Raw genomic sequence first — 24177 nt, forward strand, 5'->3', positions numbered from 1 at the left:
ATCGGTTGCCACTCCCATTTTGGTGGCGAATGATGTGTTTTCTGCAGCTGCAGCTTCTGGAACCGTTGTGGATACGAGTTTCGTATCTACCGGTCCATCTTCTTCCTCTTCCTCCTCAGTGGGTGGGGCATTCATTGTTCCACACCATTTGGGTCCCACCCCTGTGATTAATGAAGATGATGAAGAGGTGCTCCGCGCCGTCAAGAAACCTCGTCTTGGCGGTTTTGTCAAGCGTGGTCTTGTTAAATCATCAGGTATATATTTTTCTACTCTTTCTTTTGATTGAACTTGACCTTCTCTGAAATCATTTGCTTATTTCAGGTTTGATGGCGATTTCTTCGTCGACTGTTTCTCCCGCAACTTCTGTCGTTACATCTTCTCTGGCGGCTCTTTTTGCCAGTTTGCCGATAATGACAAGTGTTGGCAGCTTGTTGGAGACTGGGCCAACTGTACAGATGCTGAGTTTGCCAATGATGGCGGGTGTGGTTGGACCGTCTGAGGCCGAGACCATTGTGACGACTGTTCGTGCTTCAACTAGGTCAATTCCAGTTGTCTCGCTGCCGGCGTCGTCTGCGCAACCAATGAAGGCGATTGTGGACGAATCGCCTAAGGTTAGTCTTGAATCAGCGGGTCTCTCTGTCGTTGATTTTTTGAAATCAAGACAGTCCTCACCAGACAAGACTTTAATTCTTGATGGTGATGAGGCTGTGCCGCTGCCTCCTTTTCTCCTTGGTGCGACAGTGCAGGGTAAATTTTTCAAAATCCAAGGCAGTAGCAGCGGCGGGTTTAGCGGATGTTTGAGTGGAGGTGTACTGGATGTGGATATGGACCCCCGCGACTCCATGGAGGCGAGCCAAGTTTTCCGCCCCCGCTGGAAGGTTAATTGTGGGGCCAATTTGAGGATCCCGCCACCTGTTCCGAGTTTTTGGAGTATGCTGTTCCTCCCGGTGAGCGCATTGCTCGTAAGATCCAGCCTCGAGGCATTTTGTACTTCGATGCTGCTTTTCACCAAGTCCAGGCCTTCTCTTGTTTTGCGGAGTTGCTGCGCGAGAACCGTGCCCTTCATGAGGATAAAATCGATGCCGGTGTTCGCATGAGAGAGATGGGACAGTTGGTGAAAGACGCTGAGGCCGGCGCCTGGAAAGCGGGTAAAGAATCGGCTGATCATCGCCAAGCTTTAAGCGATGTTGAAGCAAAATTGGCTAAGGCTGAGGCAGACCTGGCGGAGTCTGCCCGCGACCGCGCCACCCGCTATAAGGAGTTTGAGGTTGCGTGCAAGAAGTCAAACGCTAATCTTGCGGACGCACGCAGCCGCGCTGTTGCTGCCAAGGAGGCTTCCGCTCGACTCGAGAGTGAAAACACTGATCTTCGTAAGCGTATTGAAGAGTTGGAGACGGAAGCAGCGGTGAGAAAGGCGGATGCTGGTAAGTTGGCTGATACGCTGGCTTCTAATGAGGAGGCCATTAAGGTTTTGGCCTCTGAGCTTGCTGCCACCGCTGCCGACCGTGATTGGTTGCTGAAGCATGCTATTTACAAGGTATTATCTTCTTTCGCTGCTCTCCCCCCCTTATTATTTTTTTTATTTACTCTAATGATGTTTTCCTTTGTTTAGGTTGCTCAATGCATCATTAGTGATGATGATTTAACGCGCTGCGTTGGAGCCCTTGTCAATGCTTCTCAACAGCTTGGTCATAAGGCTGGTTTTCATGATGGTATTGCGCATTTGCGCAACAACCTTCCACTTGAGGCCTATGCCCTTCACGCCATTGACGTGGAAAAGGAGTATGCTGCTGCTGAGATGGACTATGATTCCCTCACGTTTCCTATTCTTTCGGAAGTTGCTCAGTATGCCAAGGAAGAGAATGGCGTGCAACTGTTGAGGAATTTGCTTGAGCCTTCGCAGGCTGGTCCTTCCACCGCTCCTGCTGGCGATCAAGAGGATATTTCGGTCGCTGACTCTGGAAGGAGTGTCAAGGATGTATATTAGGCCTTTTCTTTTGTGTTCTTTTTCTGTATTTCTCCTTTTTTTGTGTGTGTGGGCGTAAGTGCTCGCTTGTAAATTTTTGCTTATAAATGAAAATGTTTGTTTTGTGAAATGCGGAGGATCGTTTCCATTCATATTTGACCCTTGGCCTGTTTTTACAATTGGAATCGATTTACATATAACACCTTCGCAATTGTGCTGCGTTCCATGTTCTAGGAATCGCTGAACCATCGAGGTGCATCAAAGTGTAGGCGCCTTTCCCAATACTTCCTTGATCTGGTATGGGCCTTCCCAAGATGGCGCTAGTTTGCCTTGCGGTTGTGCTCTTGATGCCTCGTTGTTGCGAAGGATGTAATCTTCGATGTTGAACTCACATATTTTCACTTTAGCGTTGTAATACTTTTGTAGTTGGCGTTTGTAATTTTGTTCTCTTATTGCCGCCAACTCTCGACGCTCTTCAAGAAGCATTAGGTCTAACTTCCTTTCTGCGCCGTCGTCTTTCGGTATTGTGATTTTGGCGACGGGACGCCAACTTCGGCGGGGATCATTGCTTCGGTACCATAAGTTAGGCTGAACGGCGTTTCCGCGTTGCTTGTGTTTTTGTGCGTTTTTATGGCCCATAGTACGTGAGGTAGCTGATCGACCCATCCGGATTTGTGGTTTGCTAATCTTTTCTTGATTCCGCCCACGATTGTTCTGTTGGCGCATTCTACTTCGTCATTCCCTTGTGGATGAGCAAAAGAAGTGAATGTCTGCGTGACATTGAGCTCTTTCAACCATTTTTGGATATGTTGGTCAGCGAATTGTGTTCCATTGTCACTGACTAAGCTCATGGGTAATCCAAACCGACAAATTATAAATTCCCAAATAAACTTCTTGATGCTCGTTGCGTTGATTGTTGCCACCGGCTTTGCTTCGACCCAATTTGTGAAGTAATCGATCGCTACGATCAAAAATTTCACGCGGCCTAGCGCCTCTGGAAATGGTCCGGTTATATCAATTGCCCATTTCTGAAATGGCCAAGAAGCTGTTACCGGTATCATGGCGTTTTTCGGACGCAGGGTGTTTGGTGCATGGCGTTGACAAGCGCTGCATTTTCTCAATTCTTTCTCGGCATCAACATGCATGCCTGGCCAATAGTATCCCGTGTTCATGATTTTCGCCACCACCATCCTCGGACCTGCGTGTACGCCACACATTCCTTCATGAATTTCTCTAAGCAGATAATTTGCGTCCTGTGGGTCTACGCATCTGAGGAGTGGGCCCAAGTATGATCGCCTATATAGGATATCTCATTGGATTGTGTAATTCAACGCTTTATAGCGGATCTTCCGGGCATCTGCTTTCTTTTCTGGCAAGATGCCTCTCGCGAGGTAATTGATGATTGGTGTCATCCAACTTTTTTCTGCTTCCGAGCAAACGAGAATTTCTTTGTTCATTATTGAAGGCGTAGCTAGGACTTCGATGCGGACGTCTTTTTCGAGGTGCTCGAACCCGACGGATGCAAGTTTGCTTGAGGCGTCAGCCTGTTTGTTCTCACTTCTATTGATGTGTTTCACCTTGCATGTGGCGAAAGTTGCCATTAGCGCCTTAGCTTGCGCTAGGTATGACGCCATCTTATCGTCCTTTGCATCATACGATCCTTCAATTTGGTTTGCCACTAACATGGAGTCCACATGTGCTTCCAAATGGCGAGCCCCTAGCTTTCTAGCGATTCTTAACCCTGCCAACAATGCTTCGTACTCCGCCTCGTTGTTTGTGCTTTTGAATTCTAAGCGTAATGCGTACGTGAAGTGTTGCCCTTCTGGGTTGGTTATCTTTAGGCCCGCTCCAGCGCCTTCGTCATTAGAAGCTCCGTCTGTGAACATCTTCCAGACTTCATCTTTCTTTTGATCTACAGGGACTTCGATCTCTCTTTTGCATTCTTCCTCTTTTTCTTGAGGGATTTCTGCGATGAAATCAGCCAAAACCTGGCCTTTAATTGATGGCCTTGGCTTGTATTCAATGGCATATTCTCCCAATTCTATCGCCCACTTGGCAAGTCTCCCCGACAATTCTGGCTTGCCCAGTACGTTTTGTAAGCGAAAGTTGGTGAGAACATGTATTGGATGCCCCTGGAAGTATCTTCTCAAACGTCGCGCTGTTTGAACCAAGGATAAGACTAACTTTTCCAAGGTGGAGTATCTTGTTTTTGCATCTGCCAGTGTCCGGCTTATGTAACAAATGGGTGTTTGAACACCATTTCTTTCCACCATCAAGACTGCGCTGACTGTTTTTTCTGATGCTGCTAAGTATAATATTAGTGGTTCTCTAGCTTTGGGCGCTGTGAGTGTTGGTAGCTCTTCCAGTCGTGACTTGATTTCTTGGAACGCCGTTTCTGCTTCTTCCGTCCATCGGAATTGAGACTTCGTGAGGCAATTTCTCAAGGTTGAGACGAACGGGAATGATTTTTCAGCGTGACTAGACAAAAATCCATTCAGGGCGACTAACCGGCCATTGAGCGTTTGTACTTGTTTGACCGATTTTGGCGATGGCATTTTTCGCACGGCTTCGAATTTCTCTGGGTTGGCTTTGAAGCCATCATTCGTCACGATTACTCCTAGGAATTTTCCTTCTTCCATGCCGAAGGAACACTTACCCAGGTTGAGCTTCATGCTAATTTACCTTAGAGTTTTGAAGGTCTACTCGATATCTTTTAACATGGCTCCTTCCGTCTTGCTTTTAATGACGAGATCATCCATGTAAACTTCCAGGTTCTCCCAATTTGAGGTTTGAACTCTTTGTCCATCAACCTTTGGTAAGTAGACCCAACGTTCTTGAGGCCAAATGGCATCATTTTATAACAATATGTTCCGCTGTTTGTTCTGAACGCCGTTTTGTCTTGGTCTTTTATCGCCATGTGGATTTGATGATACCCCTTGTAAGCATCTAGAAAACACTTGAACTGAAAGGGTACCGGTGCGTCAACTTTAAGGTCGATCTCTGGCAAGGGGTAACAATCTTTTGGGCAGCCTTTTTTAGATCCTTGACGTCAATACACATGCGCCACTGGCCACTTGACTTGAGTACCATTACCGGGTTTGCTACCCAAGTTTGGTACTGATTTTCTCGGATTATGCCTGCATCGATCAGTTGCTGGACCTGCTCGTCACAGGCTTTTGCCTGTTCTGGCCCCATTTTTCTTCGCTTTTGTACCACCGGGACGAAATTTGGGTTAACTTTTAACTCATGTTCCGCTTTTCTTCTTGGGACTCCCGTCATATCCGCTGGGGTCCAAGCGAAGACATCGATGTTTTTGAGTAATAAGCTCTTAAGCGTTGCGCGTGCTTCTTCTGAGATAGTTGGGCCAATAGTTATGCTTTGCTCTGGGAATTTTTTGTTGAGCGCCCATTTTTCCACTTCTCTGATCTTGCTGGTTTTTTGCATCTTCTGCGGCGGTGTTTTTTTTTCCGCCATGTTACACTCCTTGTTGGCGTGGATCATTGCTATCCCGGTAGGGGTTGGTATCCCCACTATCCCGTGTGCTGTTGACGGGGTAGCGTTGAAGTCACCAATGGCGTCTCTTCCCAAGATTATATCGTATTGTGGGTGAGAAGTTTACATTACTAGGAAATCAACCTCTTCTGTTCGGGAGTGGAGCCCATCGCTCAGTTCGACTGGGAATGTCAGCTGTCCCAACGGGTATGCGCTACTTTGGTTGAACCCTGTGATTGGAGTGTTCACTGCTGTCAACCGGCGTTTGTCTTCTTCGTCTACCAGGTCGAAACACTGGCGGTACATGATATTGGACGTTGCCCCTGTGTCGACAAAGAAGTGCGGCGTCCTGTAATTACCGAAAACGGCTGTGATTACTAAGGATGCCTTTTTGTTCGCCCCTCCTTTGACTCTTGGAAAGATGACTTGTTCTTCCTTCCATGGCGCCCATTCTGTCCTCCTTTTCTTGCTCTGAACGTTGCTCGAGATCATATTAGCGTGTAGATCTTTGATCTTCTTTTCTGGTCTTCTGCTATCTCTTGGAGGTGGGCGTCTGTACTTCCCTCGTATGTTTCTGACAAGGTGATCTAGTTTGACATTTTTGACACATTCTTCGATCGCGTCTTTCAAATTGATACACTGATTTTTCGTGTGGCCATGTTGCTCATGAAAGTCGCAATAACTTTTCATATTTGTGCTTGGCCCCTGTTTGACTGGTGCCGACTTCTTCAGCTGGATTCCTTCGTTATACATTATATGGGCTGGACTTCTTGTCAGCGGGGTCCATCTAGATCCGTTCGTTTGGGGCGTACTCGATTGACCTTTTTGTCTTGCTTTGGATGGATCGAATGTGGACTCTCTTTCTTTGTTCAACCTCGACCATACGAAGGACATTCTTTTGCCCTGGCAGGCCCTATTAATGTCGTTCCTGGCATCGTTCTTTGCCAGTTCTTTTCTCAAACTTTTTTCCATACGCGCGTATCTCTTGGTTGAGGTCATAACATCGTCCCATCGATGCGGCATGCCATCTCTACCCGTAAGGTTCCGTATGAGATCTTCGCACTTTACGTTTTGGCGAAAGGCTGCCCGCAGAAGTTCTTCGCTTACGCCGCCGATGTTCAGGCCTTCCTGGTTGAATCTAGTGATGAAGTCTTCAAGCGTTTCGTTTTCCTTTCTGATGACATTCTGAATATCTGCTGGGTCACTGATGTGTCGCCGTTGCTGGCTAAACTGTTGAGTGAACTTTTTTGCTAGGTCTTCCCAGCTTGTGATTTGGTTATCCGGTAATCTTTCGAACCATGCTCTAGCGGCTCCTACTAGGGTTAGTGTGAAGATATGGCACCATAACGGCATGGTCCACCCTGATACTAACCCCGCAACTGTGAAGGTTTGTAAGTGATAGTCTGGATCTGAGATACCATCATATTGACCCACCGTTGGCGGGATTTTGGGGTTTTCTGGTAGTTTGGCTTCGGCTCTTGCCACGAACTTTGATTTTCCCGCCGATGTTGTTGGCCAGTATGGTTTGGAAAAATCTACCGCCGCTTCTGGGTGGTATTTTACTAACTTCCTGGCCTTTGGTCCTTTCCAGCTCTCTTCATAGTCAGGGTCGTCTAGGCGTGAGTCTGCCTTTTGGTTCGACCTCTGGGCTTTCTCTCCTGCTTTGCTATTTTTATTAGCAGGAGGCGTTTTGGCGAATGGTGTTTTCGCCTGAGCCAGCGTGGAGTTTTCTTCATATTCTTCTTCGTTGCTACTAGAATCTGTCTCAAACAGTGATCTAGGTTTCACAACGGATGCCATTTTTCTTGTACTTTGTCTCTCAACTTTTGTTGTTCAACCTCGAGCCACGCCATGATGTCTGGCGGCATGGCTGCTTTGGAACGCGCTTTTGTTTGCTGCTTATCTGTCATGGTAGGGTGAACGGTGGAGGCATTAAGGAGACCTCCATCCGTATTTTCTACGTCCAGATTTTTGATGTTTCCCTCTAGGTTGGTTTTTTGGCCAACCTCCTTTGGTGTAGTCTTGCCACTCATCTGAGCCAAGAACGGAGTGAGTTACTGTTCTAGCTTTATGCACGGATGGTGCCAATGAAGAAACACGAATCCACCCCTCAAGGTCTAACACGTTAGTCCGAGGGTAATGGCTAAGTATTCTACACGATGGGTTATAAAACCTTCTTGGCGCAGACAAGTGTATCCTGCAAAATAAAACACTGTGAGCTCGTTACGAGGAATGGGGGGATTCTCTCGTAACCACCTTCCGGCGTGAGAATCGGTATTTGATAATACGAGGTAGTATAATTTGATAGTGATAGTAAGAGAGAGTCTGTCCTTTACCATTTTGAGGTTTACTGGTATTTATAGCCGGAGGAGAGAGTGTGACCAACCACCTTGTCAGGTTCTCCACCAATAATATTCCCCACTCGTGCGGTCGTGGTGGTTGGTGGAAGTTGGTGGGCATCATGGCCTTTTGACAAGGATTTGATTGTACTGTTTGTACCATCCTTTATGTGTTGTCCAATCCCCATTGGTTTGGTATTTATCCCTACGTGGGTTACCATCTTTTTGTCCCATGCTGGTGGGACCTTTGCATTACCATTCCCGAGGTGTCAGGAAAAGTTATATTGGACTCCACTCTTCGCGCCATGCACTATGCCCTGCGCTAGTGGCTTCCTTGCGCCTAGTGTTCCGCCCGGCGTATGCAATTAATGTCATACTTAGCCAAATGGTGGGTTTCATACCCTACCTCTACATTAAGCTTAAGCACCTATAAGTATAAATAGGTGGTTTGGATCTCGTAACACGATGCTCTGATACCAAGTCTAATAATCAATTAAGAAAAAAAAATTCACTTCACATTTATTATTGTAATAACAGCAAATACCAATGAATAAAAGAAAGTGGATTCCAAAACACACATTAATTTCTAAATAAGCAACCAAGGTTATAAGTTAATTAATTATCACATACAAGTAAACTAAAAATTAAATAAAATGGAACATGTGCTATTTCCATAAATAATCATGTGTTATCTTCAATAAAATAATCAACCCTTTCAACAATTTTTCATCCCTCTCGTCACTAGAACTTTTGAGTCTTTGGTTATCTTCCTAAAAAGAAGATTTTACAATGATCGGCATATGTGTATACATAGGTTCGATACAAAACCTGAATGAATACAATTTAGGATGTAGAGAACCGTGTAAACCACATGTATACATTGTTTATTGATCTTTTTGTATCATAATTTTGTATTATAATTGAACACTATGTACATATATTTATGAGATTATTGGCATTTATTACAATACTCTATAAGTATAGTTGAGTATTCAACAAGTATGTACATTTATATATACGTTTATAACTATAATACATAAGATGGTTGTGTAACTAAATAAAACTCTTTAGCACTCTCGTTATATCCTAAGTGTTTTGTCACGTTTAGATCTTGTAAAAAGTCACTTTTAATGATATGCCAGTCAACACAAGAAAAAGGAGTATAATGAAGTGAAATGTTTTTATTTTTGAATTTCCTTAAACTTTTTATATTAAATTTCCTTAGAACAAAACCGGTCCGAATATAAATTAAAATCATTCATTCACCTTTATTAAATAAGTTTATCCGTTGGTTGAACTCAGTACGAAAATGCCAAAACTCAAAGAAACTTTTGTATTGATCTTACTGTCAATATATAATTTCACATATCAATTTATTATATATATATATACAGTTGGTTATTAAATTGTTAATTAAATAGGGTAGAACCAAAAATAAGTAAAGCAACAAGGGCACTTTAATCCAAGTCCAAAAGGACCATACCATATTAAGCCTTAAGTTATGACTCGTTTCAAGAACCCACATGACTGCTGCCTTAAATAACACCCACATCTCAAAAACCGCCACATCCCAAAACAAGAAACTAGTTAAGACCAATCAGCTGCACAGACAATCAAAAACCGACCCCCGAAACTTACTACTACGCGTCTAGTAAATTTACAACTAAGATTAAGGATTCTAGGCATATTAGTAGGTGTGTATCATGGTGAATACTGAAGAATGATGTTAAATGCCAACCTTAACAAAAAAACATGGAATCTTCTACATCTTCATCTAACTTAGGTAGCTTGGGGACCGGTATGCTTCCTATGGAAGTGATGTTGTCTGTTCCAGCCGTGGTTTCATGTAAATCTTCAAACTTTATAAACTGTCCCATTTGTCGGGCGGCTAGATGCGCATAAGAAACGGGTGCCACTGCAAAAAAAAATGATAGTTTCAATTTGTAATTTTTTAGTTGTAGTCATTGGTTATACTTTTGAATTAAAATAATTTAGGTGGTTTTATGCATTGAAATACACACTGATACACTTTTGAACCATTTAACACGTTTCTCAATACTAAGACAATCAGTGTTCAGATTGACCTCTTCAATTAAATAGGCTGTGGTCAGGTTGACTGTTTAACCTGTTCAGTTAAATGGTCAACCCGCCAACCCACTTGGTTAAAGTTGGTGAGTCAACGCGTTTTAACCCATTTGTTACCATCCGTCAACCCATTTCACAAGTTTTGATAAAATGGTTTAGCAGGTCGTGTTCGGGTTATATGACTTTTAAGTGTGCTACAGAAGAAGGAAATACCTATTGAAGTTGCAGCGCTGCCCCGTTGGGATCTGTAATGCCATTTCAAAGGTCAATAATGAAATACAAAAAAAAAATAAAAAAAAAAATAAATAAATAAACTTTCGGTTTGAAAAGATTATGCCACATGTCACGCAATTTACAGAAAAAATTCTTTGGACTAACAACTAACAAGTTCTCACTGTTTTGTAAGAAAAAATAATTTTCAAACAAAAAAAAATTATTGAATTGACAAAAATGCCCTAGCTATTTTCTGAAAATCACATGACATGGAATAACATAAATCCCTAGCTTGAATACTCACACATATGATAGGTTAAGGATCAGATTCTGCAAGGCATCAGGAGATAAACCAATCTCATCAAGCAAGACATGGTAGTGTGCGGGACGAGAAGTACCCTGCAAATAAAAAATATATAAAGATTTCTAAATTCTATGTAAATACTCAATAGGCTCGTAAACGAACAGAACGAACAAGAACGGAGCATGTTCGTGTTCGTTTGTTTACCTTTAACCGAACAAACGATCAAACACGAACAATTAAATGAACAAGATTTTCTAGTTCGTTGGCTAAGAAAATGTAATTGTTTGTGTTCATTTATGTTCGTCTGTTAACTGTATAAAGGAACGGTTCACGAACATAATCGGCCTAAAAACAAGTAAAAGTAATCGTGGATAACTATGTGTTGAGCCTAAATAGCTATTAAAACTAGACTAAATTGTAAAAGGCCAAAAAAAGGTCAAATGAACGTAATAACGAACGTTAAGGAAAGAACTTAAACAAACTTAAAATAACGAACATAAATGAACGTGAACGAACAAACATAAATGAACTAACAAGACACGTCTTCGTGTTTGTTCGTTTATTAAATAGACGAACATAAATGAACTTCCTGCCGAACAGTACACGGTATGTTCAGTTCGTTTACAGGCCCATTACTTAGTGCCACTGTCAGTTATGATTACGAAAATTATATGATTACAGAAATCTATTTTTCAATAAAACTATTTAGAATATTTCAAACATTAATAGTATCCTCTGGGAAAAAGTTTCAACTTTGAAGCTAATAGTATTTGTTTATCTATTTCACCCATTAAAGATTAAACATAACACAAATTGACCCATTCTCAAGTAAATGTGTTTATAATATCCTTTAACAAGTAAACATTATGTCCCAACTGTCCCCACTAATATGTAATGCCAGCAAATGGAGTAAAAACTAAAGAGCAAATAGATCTAGACTTATTACATAATATAAAAGCAGATAAATAAATAATAATAAATGGGTTTTAGGAACTCACAATCATTCCTGGTTGAGTACACATGTAAAAATCATAGTTTCTTGGATGCACAACATTATTGTCTACTACGGTACCTGAACATGCATAACCATAGAAAGAGGGGTTTCTTTCGTAGTTTAAACAGAAAAAACACAAGTAAAAGTAATAATAATTAATAAAAAAACAGACCAGAAGGGACATTTTCAGGGCCATTAGCTTTAAAGAGTTTTGTGTGGTGCCTCTTTTGAGCCACGATCACTGTGAACTTAGGTGGATCACCCTCACCCAGCAACTGGTAAGCCTGTATTTACCTAAAACTTTTAGTTTGACCCGTCTGACCCACTCATAAAGAGAACATAATACACATACCTTGATCATTTGATCCAACTCATAATTCAGAACTTGATTAAACTGGGATTCACTCACACCATCTCTGAGTGAAAATAAAAATAAAAATAAGACAATTGCATAAAACTATGTGAAGGTGATGCAATTTTCATCAAAAAAAGATACCGACAATACTGATACCTGAAGACTATAATTTGAGTCGGTTTGTGTTTATTGCTTGTTCGATAAAATTCCAGAAGTAGTTCACTGTTTGAAATATGACCAAACAGGTTGAACAAGTAAAGTAAAAAAAAACTGGGTCTTACGGACCATGTAATTATCTTAAAACATACAAATATTTACAAAACTACCTCATCATGCCATTGTCAGTTCCATCTTCTTGTGGTTCAAACAAACCTTGAATCATTTCCACCTTTGATGATTGAGACCTAACACATGCTTTATATCTTGAAATCAACGGCCAAGATTGAGATCCAACAATCTAGAAACGTACTCGTTTTTCACAAAAAAAAAAACAAGATAATAAATAACCACCCAGTAAAGAAACAAAATAAATAGGCCTGTGAACAAACCAAATGCTCAGTGAACCATCCTAAACTGTTCGGCGGGAAGTTCGTTACTGTTCGTTCATTTAATTAAGGATTGAGCATGAACACAATCTTTTGTTCATTTAAATAAACACAGGAACATGAACACATGTTTCAATCGTTCATTTACGTTCGTTTATGTTTGTTCATTTACGTTCGTACGTTTGCCAAATTTATTTCTTACTAATATTACTTTGAAATCAATTTAATTTTCATATTTTAGAACTCTTTGTTAACTTTTAAAATGTTGGATGTAAAGATAATGATATTTAAGACCTTAATTTGGATATTCACGTTTAATTTAAATTGGTATACGCTTATGTCCGTGAACCATTGTTTAGTATATTAGCGAACGAAAATAAACAAACACAAACACGAACACATTCATTTTCTTAACAAACGAACAGGAACAAGAAAATCTGTTTGTTTAAGTGTTACTGTTTGTTCATTTGTTCGGTTGAAGTTAAACGAACAAACACGCACATGCTGCGTTCGTGTTCATCAGGTTCATTTACAAGCCAAGAAGTGGCCCGTGAAGGAATACAGTATAAAGCAGTACCGCAGCAATTGACGGGATATCGGGTCGACCCGGTGACCCATGAGATACATCCATCCCCATTATCATTGTTGGAGTATCATGTATGATGGGTATACAAGATAACTGCTCTACTGATAACAAAGAATTGATCCCACCAAGCTTAAGACAGAAAAATCAAAAATATATAAGTTGATATAAGTTTATAGATAAACAAAAGAATATATAGATTTTAGTTCAATACCTTTGAGTTAATTTTCAAAAGCACGTTCGTGAGATATTGATCAGTGACCTTAAGTGGACATATGCATTGTGTAGGAATTCCATGATCACTTAAACATTTTTTTCTTCCAAGGACCTTCATAAATTAAATATAAAAATTAAATAGGTGTGACTGTTGACATTATTTAGATGTAATGCATTTTATACAACAAATAGACGAATTAGTAATTACCATATAAGTCACAGTTTTTCTTCTCTGGTAATATGCAAAGAAGAAACTGAGGAGGACGTATGAACTTTGTCAAAAGATAGTCAAACATTTTTTCCACACGTACTACGGGACCGTATTTTCGATTATGTGGGTCTTCCTCCATTAGTGAAAATGGACGATCAATAATCTGAGAAAAATAAAAACAAAATCAAAACATTTGAAATAAAAGCAGACAAAGAATTAGCGAATTCTTCACTTACAATTCCTTTACTCATTCCACAGTTTATGAGTTCCCGTGAAATAAAACTTGCGTCAAACTTTGCAGAGAAATTAACAACTGCCCAAAATTTTATTTTGATGGGACTAAAAAGCTTCTGCAAGGAAAAATTTGAAAAAGAATAGATGCATTAGCTGCAATTCTTTATAATTTAACATGTATAAGAATATACATAAAAATACCTTGTTTTTAAAGCTCCATCTTCCATTACTAGGAGATAAGTCTTCTTCATTGCCAACTATTAACTACAATCGCAAAGATATCAAATGTGAAGGATATTGTGATCACATTTCCAGAAATATAAAGATATGCATTATAAAATAAAAGTAAATAACAACCTTTGGTGCTTCAAGAACACGGCCTTCAACTTGAGCAAATTGTTTCTCAATAGAAATTCCACATGAAGCTAGTAAAGGGTCATCATCATAATGATAGTTTTTCATAGCCTGATAGGTTAAATAACTGATCAAATTACAAAATAAAAAGACGGCGATGTGTTAAATATTAAACATTTTTCTTATAAGCAGACCGATCTAGCTTATGTTTTAACCCTAACGGGTCAAATGGGTCGAAAGTCGCCTAAAGTGTTTTAGTATGGACAATTTCCTGGATCATTTTACTTAACAACTTTGAGTATTAACAAAATAATAAAAAATATATATGTTTATGGTCAACCCAACCGAAGGGAGAAGGGTTCGCAAAATGTTTGGTTCATTTACAGGTCTAAACCAGCCCAGGCTACCTCCATGATATGTAGGATGAACAGTGTAATAAAGACTCACATTTGTGATAGCTTGCATTTTCTCTCGAGGTTTTTGCCTAGATTTTTCAATTAAAGATGTTCTCTGCAATGTAGATAATGCCTTCGTATACCGTTGAAGTGAAACAAGAGAACAAAGCTACAAACCATGAGAAAATAATATAATTAGAAGGTTCTCATAAAAAACATACAGAGAATGGAAAGGTTAAATTAAGATACAACCTCCACAGGCAAATAGGTTGGATTCTTTGGTTTACCAACATCAATGCATGGTAAGTAAGCAGAGTAACTAACTTCAATCTTACGGTGCTTGGTAAAATAATCAAGAACTGTAATATTTACAGTCTGGTCATCATCATATGTACCGTTTTCTTTTTTCACCCTCATAGAAAACCTTAAAATAAACAAAAAATATCAGTTGTCACACAATTGGGAGTTACAGACATACAATCAAAAAAGATAAAAACTTACAATTGTTGATTGCACGGTTTTTCACTCATCCCAGTGATCCTGAACTCCCTGTTGCTATGTGTTGTTTTAATTCTCAAGTTTTTTAACACTTCCTTGGCCTGTTAAGTAAATGCACATATACTGCAAGTGAGTAAATGGAAAGAAAATTATGTCTATAACCGTGTTATTACCTTTAGCCAGTCAATAGACCGAGCATCACGTGCATTTTGGTGAGATTTTAAAAAATCAATCACCGGACCAGGAGTAATAATCATTGTAGATGATACATCTACACAAACAAATGCAATAAATAAATAATCAAATGAAGGACATCTACCATAAGTAGACTGTAAAGTCAACAAAGGAAATACCCATATTCAATGACAAACCACCAATTGTCGGACGAAAACTAGAAAAGAATCCACTGCATACTGTGACACCCCCTCCAACATCACTAAAGTTCCTTGAGTCATCATGAAAGAATGATTGTCTAACCAAAAGGCATCCTCTGCATCAATAATAGACATAATAAGCTAAAAATATAATAAAAACAAAATACCGACAAGCACTCATGGAAAGAAAATAAGAAAGTGCCTTTGAGCTGCTTGTTGTCTCAATATGGTATCAAGAACCCTCAATGCATCTTGAAGTTTTTCAGTCTCTGATCCTTGAAGGGCAATAGCAACCGACTTTAAGGGTATATTAGCAACATAACTGATCTCTACTTTGAACCTACTCTCCTGAAAAGACTGTTTTGCCCTTTTACCATATTCACTGGGAATCCCATCATGAGCAGGGCTTCCACTACAGAAAAAATTAAAGTTACTTTAGCTAAAATCTTCAAAGAGTAAATATACTCAACTACAGGTCTGCAAAGTTAACAAGTATGAAAAGATTGACACACCGGTTTGCATAAGAATCTTCTAGAACAACCTTGAACCCATACTTGTTTTTTGAGAAACGCCCAACAGTATACAAACTCTTCTCTCCATCATATGCAAATTTCTTACCAGAAAGTTCAGACGAGCATGTTTGGTATAATTTGTCAAGAATCTTTCTTCCTAAAACTTTGTTCTCAATTGCTCTGTTATCTTCAGAAGTGATGGATACCTGCATTAACACGGCATTATAGAAATACATGCTTGACTATAAAGATTATGAAAAAACAAAAACCAAAACTTCAATACCATACACTGTACTGGTAGAATATCTCATCTGGATTCTTGACAGAAACTTTGAAGTGATTAACAAGCAACGGAATAGGTCTTCCACTGCTTCCAAATCCAGGCCTACTAATAATCGAATGGTTTAGACCATTTTCATGATCTGTCTCCACATCAAGTTCTATAACTTCACACAAAGGTGCACTTGTTGGCAGTGTTAAGTGTGAGGAACCATTAGCACCTTCACCATTTACTGTCTCCATCTTTTACATCCACAGGAATCCTTGATGATTTGAAGATATAATAACATAAATCCATAAACATTAGCTACCAAACACAACAGCTACTACTAGAAAGTATTATCATTTTTGACAGCGATCATAATTACTCTTCATAACCAAACTTAAAGTCTAGACGCATAATTAAGTACTAAACATAATTTAGATGCTAACACTATATTAATCTTGAAGTTAATTGATAATGCATAACACAACTAGTGAATTACAAACTTAGTGCTACACTGCTACACAGAAATTTAGATGTTAACACTGATTTAGTCGTTTTACTTGGCCTAATATATACATCAGAAGCTATATCTGTCAAAATTCAAATGCATTACACAATGCAACTTGAGAAAACATTCACAAGTCTCCAAATATTAAACAATGCAACCAGTAAAACCAAATCTGAGCCCTAAAACAGACCATAAACACTCAAAAACCCTAAGTAAGTAACAATCATGCAAATTACAGGCAAACTACAGCAATCATCTTCCAATCATGCATGTTAATAGAAGAGCAACAGAGCAAAAGTAAGTAATCAACTACAACATACAACAACAACAACAAGGATTCCATAGTTTATCAACAATTCAGGTAAATTTAGCAATTACTCAGTTACTTAACCTAATGTATAGACCAGAAGCTTTATCTGTCAAAACTAAAATGCATTATACAATGCAACTTGAAAAACACCCACAAGAAGCCTTCAAGTATTAAACAATGCAACCAGCAAAACAAACCTGAGCCCTAAAACCCTAAGAAATCAACAATCATAGGCATTACAAGCAATTATCTACCAAACATGCATGCTAATTAGAAGTGAGGTTAAAGTAATCAACTAAAATAAAATTGAGGTGGATTAGTTAGCGATTAAAAAACGAAATGAGAGAGATCGTTGACGGAAATGAAATTGAAAAATAATTACCGTTTAGGGTTTTAGGGAAGAAATAATGAGAGTGTTGGTAGGTGTATGTATCATGTATGTATGTATATATGTAGTGACTGGGTCAAATCAGTCGTACGGCTTCCTTCCAGTGTGGCTTCCACGTATCGTAAATCTACTGGAGGCGATCAATTAATTAGAGGGATTTTTAAGGGTTGTTCCGAGCATAAGCATAATTATTCGGTGTGTTTGGGATTATTTTAAGCTACATACATAAGAGGGGTCGTTATGGGGCGGGGTTTGGAGGATGGTGAGCGCCGTAAGGACGCTCAACATCATTAAGGGGCATCTTTGGTGGTGTGACGCCATCTTCCCCTATCAACCCAGCGGCCGACGCCATTCTTGAAAATATGTGCCCCCCTCCCCCTCAAACGGCTAGTTAACGGCTAATTTAAAAAAAATTAATTTAATTATTTTTTATATAATACAACCCATTTTTCAATTTTTACTCAAACAAATATCAAATTTCACTCAAACAAGCTCTCAAATTTCACAAAAATCTCTCAGCTCTATACTATAGATCTTTTCTCAAATTTCACAAGCTCGAGCTCAAACCTGAACCCAACCCGTGAGATCCGGCTCAATTGTTTTGGGCTAGTGTGCTCTCAAATAACAATTAACCTCATAACCCTTTATATGCCGACCAACAACGACCCGCAATGCCTCCAACCATGCAATCGTCTGCCAACGATATGTTGTATCGAATGCCAATGCCATTTATGCCTCCCCCAACCCAAACCCAAACACCCCAAACCCCGATACCCAAGTTCCCGAACCCCAAGTAGACGAATCGCAGGTTCGTCGCAAACAAAGTCATAAAAAGAAGGTTGATGCCGATCAAACAACTACCGAAAGGGCGAAGAGAAAAAAGTGGGAAGACGATGAGGAAGAAGCGTTGGCGCAAGCATGGATCGACTCATCCGAAGACTCAATTGAAGGTAAATCATCATTATTTATATATATTTCATGTTTTATTTTTTTTGTTTAATAATACTAAAGCTTTTATATGTATTGTAGGTGACGGTAAATGCATCGCGACATTTTGGGTAGAAATGTGGTAAGTTCTTTGAGATAATGGATCGAGGTCGCTACCGCGAGGATGATTCCGTCTCCAACAAATGGAAGGCAATGGCTTTAAAAATGAACTTCTCCAAAATTCACAATCGCCTTACATACAACAAAGGAAGCGGCACAAATGATGCTGACCTCCTTGAGGCTTGCTTGAAACAATACAAGGGTCTTCATGGTCACGACTTCGGCATGTTAAAAATTTGGAGGAAATGCACGAGCTCGCCAAAGTGGCATCTGGTCCCGACATCTTCACCGCAACCGTCCAAACGGTCAAAACACCGTCTAATTCGGCCAATCAATCGTCGTCTCAAGCCGGGTCGGATACTCGTTCTCAATTTAACTTAAACGAGATAGATCCCGATTTTCTTTTTGATAACCGGATGAGTTGCCACGCTCGGTAGGAAGAGACAAGGCCAACACGGCGGCTCTCAATTTAACTTAAACGAGATAGATCCTGATCTTCGTCTAGAACGAGATAGATCCCGATCTTCGTCTAGAACGACATCCTCGATGAGTTCCGATGTGAGCGCGCGGTTTGACAACTTAGAGCTTGCACTTAAAGAGTTTCGCGAGGAGAAAAAACACTCGAAAAATGAACGCGAGATAATACATGAAGAAAGAAAAGCGATGCATGCGGAATACAAAGCCATGCATGAAGAAAGAAAGAAGGCTAACTTGGAGCGGCAACAGGAGAAGGATTTCAAGCTCCTCGCAAAGGATCTCTTGCATCTAGATCCGGCCACGCGGGCGTTTTTGGATAAAAAAAAGCGAGGATAATGGCAAAATACGCAAACGAGGACGAGGACGTCGAATATTAGTTTTTTTTGTACGTTTTTTATATGTTTTTTTATTTATATGTTTTTTAGTTTAATTTAGTTTGATTTTTATTATTATTGTATAATAAGTTTAATAAATTTGTTGGTTTTTTAGTTTTATAAAAAAAAATTAAAGGGGCTTCGAAGCCCTCTCATCATAGAGGGGCATCTTTGGGGTGAGCTTTGAAGAAAATAAAGTTTAATCAGTCACATGATTAATAAAGAAATGTAACAAAAATAGTAAAGGTAATTCTGTCATGACTTTTACATGCAACTGAGCCACCATGTGTCACATCCCGCCATGGCGGAATCGCGAGGGGGCGACGAACATGGTTGTCAAAGCATACGATTATTTCAAACACACAATTGGATACATAGATTAAAATTCAGAGTTTATATCTCAAAATCAAGTTTAAGTATTAAAACATTTATGTTTTTAAGATTTCACTCATAGACCCAACACGTTGGGAAGTAAAATCCTCAAAAATGTGTATACGACTCTTGTGAGTGCATGTTTTCCTATGACGTTTTCTACTTATACGGTTGTGCCTTAATTACCTGAAGAACGTACTTAAAATTGTCAACACTTTCACAGGCTTTGTAGTCATAATGTAAAACCATTTCCCATAAATATGTTGAGAATGTATATGTGGTCATAGTATTAAATTGTGCCCCTTAAACGTAGACATAACCAATGAAATTCATACCATTGAAAACAATATAAACATGCCCATAATGTATGGAAATGTATCTTGTAAACGATATGGACATTGCCATAATGTATGAAAGCGTGTCCTTGAAAAAGATATGAATGTGGCCATAATATATGAAAATGTATCCTTGAAAACAATATATATACGTGTGTGTGTGTATCATGAACGAACATAAATGAAATATGACCAATTCGTAAGCTTGCAAGACATACAAATGATATGTAATAGCATGAGCTTATAACCAAACCAGACACATACGAGTTGCCCCAACGAAGTTTGGATAATAAACATTCGCACGTATTACGATGTTGGAGCGATCAATGAGGCTTGTTGGGCCCAATAGTACTATCGATACTTCCAATGGCATAAGATAGCTAATGGTTATATAACAATAAAGGGTCCTAACGAAAAAAATTCATGCTTACATAAAGTCGTTTTCATTTAATTATTAACGTATAGTGAGGTAGATACGATAACATTTCGTATAAACACTTTTCTTCAAGAAAGCGAGTGTGGATGTGTTTCTTATACCTCGGTATAAAAATGAGTACGAGTGTGTTTCTTATACTACCGTATAAAAACGAGTATGAGTGTGTTACTTATAAAACATATGTTAGTATGTTTCTCCCCCGGGTTTTATAAAATATTAAAAGTGTTAAAGGGGGGCGTGTTTCCAAGCGAGATAGCCAGCTAATATCGAAAACAAGTGCGGGACATCTCCTAATCGCGACCTAATCGGTTATGGTTACTTGGAATCACATAGTATAATATCAACTTACAATTTGATATTGTATAAAGTCCACCGACATGTTAGGCTCGATGGTGTATGCGTTTATTGTTAATATGTATCCCGATGAACCGTTGGTGATCCGTTATGTGATTTATCGTTTAAAGTACGTAAATGTAATTATGTACATTAACATGTTACTACAATTTTACAAGTTCTCATACCACTTTAATGTCACACGCCTCGCGGTAAAACTCTGTTAGTCAAAAATTAAGGGTGTGATCTTCGACTAACAGGGTTTTACCGTGAGACGTGTGACATTTAAAATAGGATTTTGTACCTTAGGGTTTGGATTTATCACTTTATGAAATCTCTTATCCTTAACAGAATATGGGTAAATTTTAGGGTCTAAAGTGACATAGTTTTCATATACCAAACGAAATTGTTATATATACATACTAATTTACAACTTTTGTACAAGTGTTTTTTGCACACTTTTGCTTCTAGGGTTGTAACCTATTGTTTTAAAGCTGTGCATTTGGTTTATTTAGTTGAAATTTATCTCATGAGCTCAGCCTGCTCCACGTATCACTGTTACTTTACACGTGCTCTTCTACAAATTTTTATGAAAACACAGATCTCATAATAAATCATCCCACCATTTTCTCTCTCTATTCTTTCAGAGGTCATTTTGGAAACCTGCGATGCCTTGACTGTTGCCGGGTTTCTAGGCGATTGCGGTGGCGGAGCCGACGTTCCCAGCCGTGTTTATTCCGCATTCTTTGAGCTAACCGAGTACTTTTGCAATTGGTGATAGTGATATGGGGGTTATTTTTTGTTAAAAATTAAAAGCCCAACATAAATTCATGCCTATGTGGTTGTATGTTGATCTTTGACTTTTTGGATATTTTGTGCATCTGATGAGCCTTTGGAAAGAACATTGAACGTATGTACACTCTTTGTTTTAAAACTCTTTTAGATCTGTGATTCCGTTGTTGAAATTTATAAGGTAATTGGAAGTTTTAATTAGTTTGCACAAAGCTATGTATTGGAGTTTGAAATTTACATGTTCTTGAAAATTGTTATTGAGTGCAGGTCTTGGGTCAAACCATACAAAAGGGATATTGTCTTGGGCCAAAATATACAAAAGGGATTTTGCTTTGGCTCATATTTGGTTAGTCATTAGTGGGTAGCATGTTAACTAATATGCAAATTACAAGTAAACGGTAGCATTGATATATTTTCAATTGCATATTTTCAACAAGTTCATGGTAATATCTTCTAGGTTCTATTTGGGTTGATTTAACGCTTCTGCTGCAATGTATGGGGTCCAAATTTGTAGACCCAACCCTTCAGGGCCACATTTTGTGAAGTACTAATATGAGAACCTTGGATGAATTTTAACTTTCACTAGCAATTTTGAATATCGTGAAGTTCATGTGTTTAATTTTAGGTGATTTGTGACAAATTTAACAGATTTCATGCCGATTTCAACTGTTGCGTCTACGATTAGTCTGTTTCTGGGCTTTATATTGGAAGCCCTAGGCGACGGCGAAGGTGTGATTGTAGCCAGTCCCCGCTTTGGAAGCCCAGGCAACAAGGGTGTCGGAGTCTGAAGACATAAATCGATCTCCAATGCTTACCTTTTTAAGTATTCATGTTTTTAGATGTCACTATCGAAAGTATTGATAGTGTGCCCATTCATCATGATTATTTATTCTGACTCGGAAGTTGTTCGACCTTTTTGTTATTAGATGAAACAAGCTGGAAAGCAATTTTCATAACCCATCAATGGAGGTCCAAACACCATGAGTGATCAACAGCAGTGATGGTTTTCACATCCAGGTGCGTGTTTGTTTGTAAAAAAACATACTAATAGCCACTGCTATTATGTAAAACTAGAACATAAGTGCAAATCATGAATTTATACTAATTTATCAATTTTTTTACTCATGAAATTTATCTAAAGTGTAGCTATGATGGTCTTCAATTTTCCAAAACAGAATTTCCTAAAAATTGGTTCAGCGAAGGTTTTCAGATCAAAATCCTATATCCTTTTCGTTTGAAACCTTGGCATAAATCTAAGCTACGAATCTCTGATAGAGATTAAAAGCAACAAGATGATTTTGATTCTTGTTTTTTAACAGTTTTGGGAATGGAAACGGAATATCCTTTTGGTGCTCCGCGAAAAACACCTTCCTTGAACCAATTTTGAAAGATATAGACTATAAAGTCAAAATAAGAAAATTTAATTTTAGAGTTTGAAGAGCTTTAAAAAAAATAAAAATAAAAAAGAAAAAGCATTTCTATTTGTAAAACAAATACTAAAAGAACTTTTAAAAGGAAAGAAAATTCCATTATTTATACCGTGAGAAATATACAAATCAAATGAAACTGAAATAGAAAAGGATTCTATAATAAGCAATCCGAGAATTCATGAATCACTTAGTCAAAATCGATCTACAGGTTTCACAAGTGTAGTATATTGAATTATTGATGATTGACCAAGTGGGTAAGTTTTTGTTTCACCGTAATACTAAAATCAATTATCAATTTATAAATTTTTGGGAGGGCAAGTTTTTGTTTCACCGTAAAAAAAAAATTCTTTCTTTAATTATTTTTTAATACTTTTGTTTTGTATTTGATTGATTTATGGGTTCTCTTGTATGCACTATTCAGGGGTGCAGTGGTCAAAGAAGACAAAGAGGAAGACCCTCTAAGCTTCTTTAGAGAAGATAAAAGAAGGTGAGTCACAACTTTAATTGATTTTGAGTGTAATACTGCATTTTATTGTTTACAATTACTTTAGTTATGTTAATCTAATAGGAGTTGATTTTAAGTTGAGCGGAAAGGTTAATCAGATGTCAAAATACCTATAAATAAGGGCTTGATTTTAGTTGTCTTCGCAAATGTAGTATTGATTTTAAGATAAGGGCAAACAGTTTGGAATCTTGAGTTTGGTTAACGGTTGTTTTATTTTCATATAAAGCTGCTAATTTCAAAAGAGCACAGCACATTTAAGAAACAAAATTGGAGTTGCTGATTTCAGGAGAGTACAACACACTAAAATACAAATTTGGAGCTGATTTCAAAGGATACAAGTAAAGTACATAAGTAAAGGATAGATTTGTTTGTGTAAAGGTTTTTCCATGTTTCGTCACTAATGAGTTATAGCCTTTGTAAATGTATGTGATACACGTAATGGAATTCTTAAGGTTTTTTCACAGTTTCCCCGGCCAGGAGGTCGAACTTTCTATACACAAACCCGCGCAACGCGCGGGTTATCAAACCTAGTTTTGATTTAAAATTTAATCACATGTGCTTATATGTATTAGGATCCAAAAAAACTAAGGCTGATAATTTTTGAAGGTGTATGAGGGGTTAAAATCTATTTAATATTGACTAAATCTGAGACAGATTATGAAAAACTTATGTTTGATTAACCTATACTCCTTTTCATGTGGAGAGTAAATACAAATTTTAAACCGAGCATTTTTTCAAAAAGAATCACTAGATTTGGCGTTGACATGAGTAAGTTATGTGCTCTTCTATGGGATATAAATCTTGTTGAAAAAGTACACTTTTGACATAAAATCGTGTAGTCATTTTGGGTATAAAATCAAGTCCATATTGTGTGATACCAATTGAATTTGAAAGATTATTCACTTAACTGAATTTTATAACCAAGAAATGTAACA

General features: G+C 38.5%; 1 protein-coding gene and 1 pseudogene across 2 annotated transcripts; both read right to left on the reverse strand.

The window, feature by feature from the left end:
- Positions 1-5581: 5581 nt before the first annotated feature.
- Positions 5582-7258, reverse strand: LOC143607558 (uncharacterized). The gene has a single exon (XM_077082960.1). The coding sequence runs from the start codon at positions 7256-7258 to the stop codon at positions 5582-5584; it is 1677 nt and encodes a 558-aa protein (XP_076939075.1).
- Positions 7259-9188: 1930 nt separating this feature from the next.
- LOC143607559 (protein argonaute 16-like) lies at positions 9189-16428 on the reverse strand (annotated as a pseudogene). The gene is made up of 22 exons (XR_013148990.1): positions 15959-16428; positions 15671-15876; positions 15361-15570; positions 15138-15274; positions 14958-15055; positions 14788-14885; positions 14539-14710; positions 14339-14455; positions 13895-14002; positions 13739-13801; positions 13540-13653; positions 13301-13466; positions 13091-13204; positions 12871-13008; positions 12075-12205; positions 11905-11970; positions 11746-11809; positions 11566-11677; positions 11398-11471; positions 10400-10494; positions 10096-10127; positions 9189-9712 (listed from the first exon to the last, which is right to left on the reverse strand). The product of XR_013148990.1 is annotated as a protein argonaute 16-like (transcript).
- Between the last annotated feature and the right edge of the window lie 7749 nt (positions 16429-24177).

Source organism: Bidens hawaiensis, unplaced genomic scaffold (genome assembly GCF_021521415.1).
Source record: "Bidens hawaiensis isolate Kalapana, Puna unplaced genomic scaffold, B.hawaiensis_p1.1 tig00083532_1, whole genome shotgun sequence".
Lineage (NCBI taxonomy): Eukaryota > Viridiplantae > Streptophyta > Magnoliopsida > Asterales > Asteraceae > Bidens > Bidens hawaiensis.

What these genes read in the sequence shown, in the direction of transcription:
- LOC143607558 (XM_077082960.1), bottom strand. Translation starts at nt 7,258, where the DNA reads ATGGCATCCGTTGTGAAACCTAGATCACTGTTTGAGACAGATTCTAGT.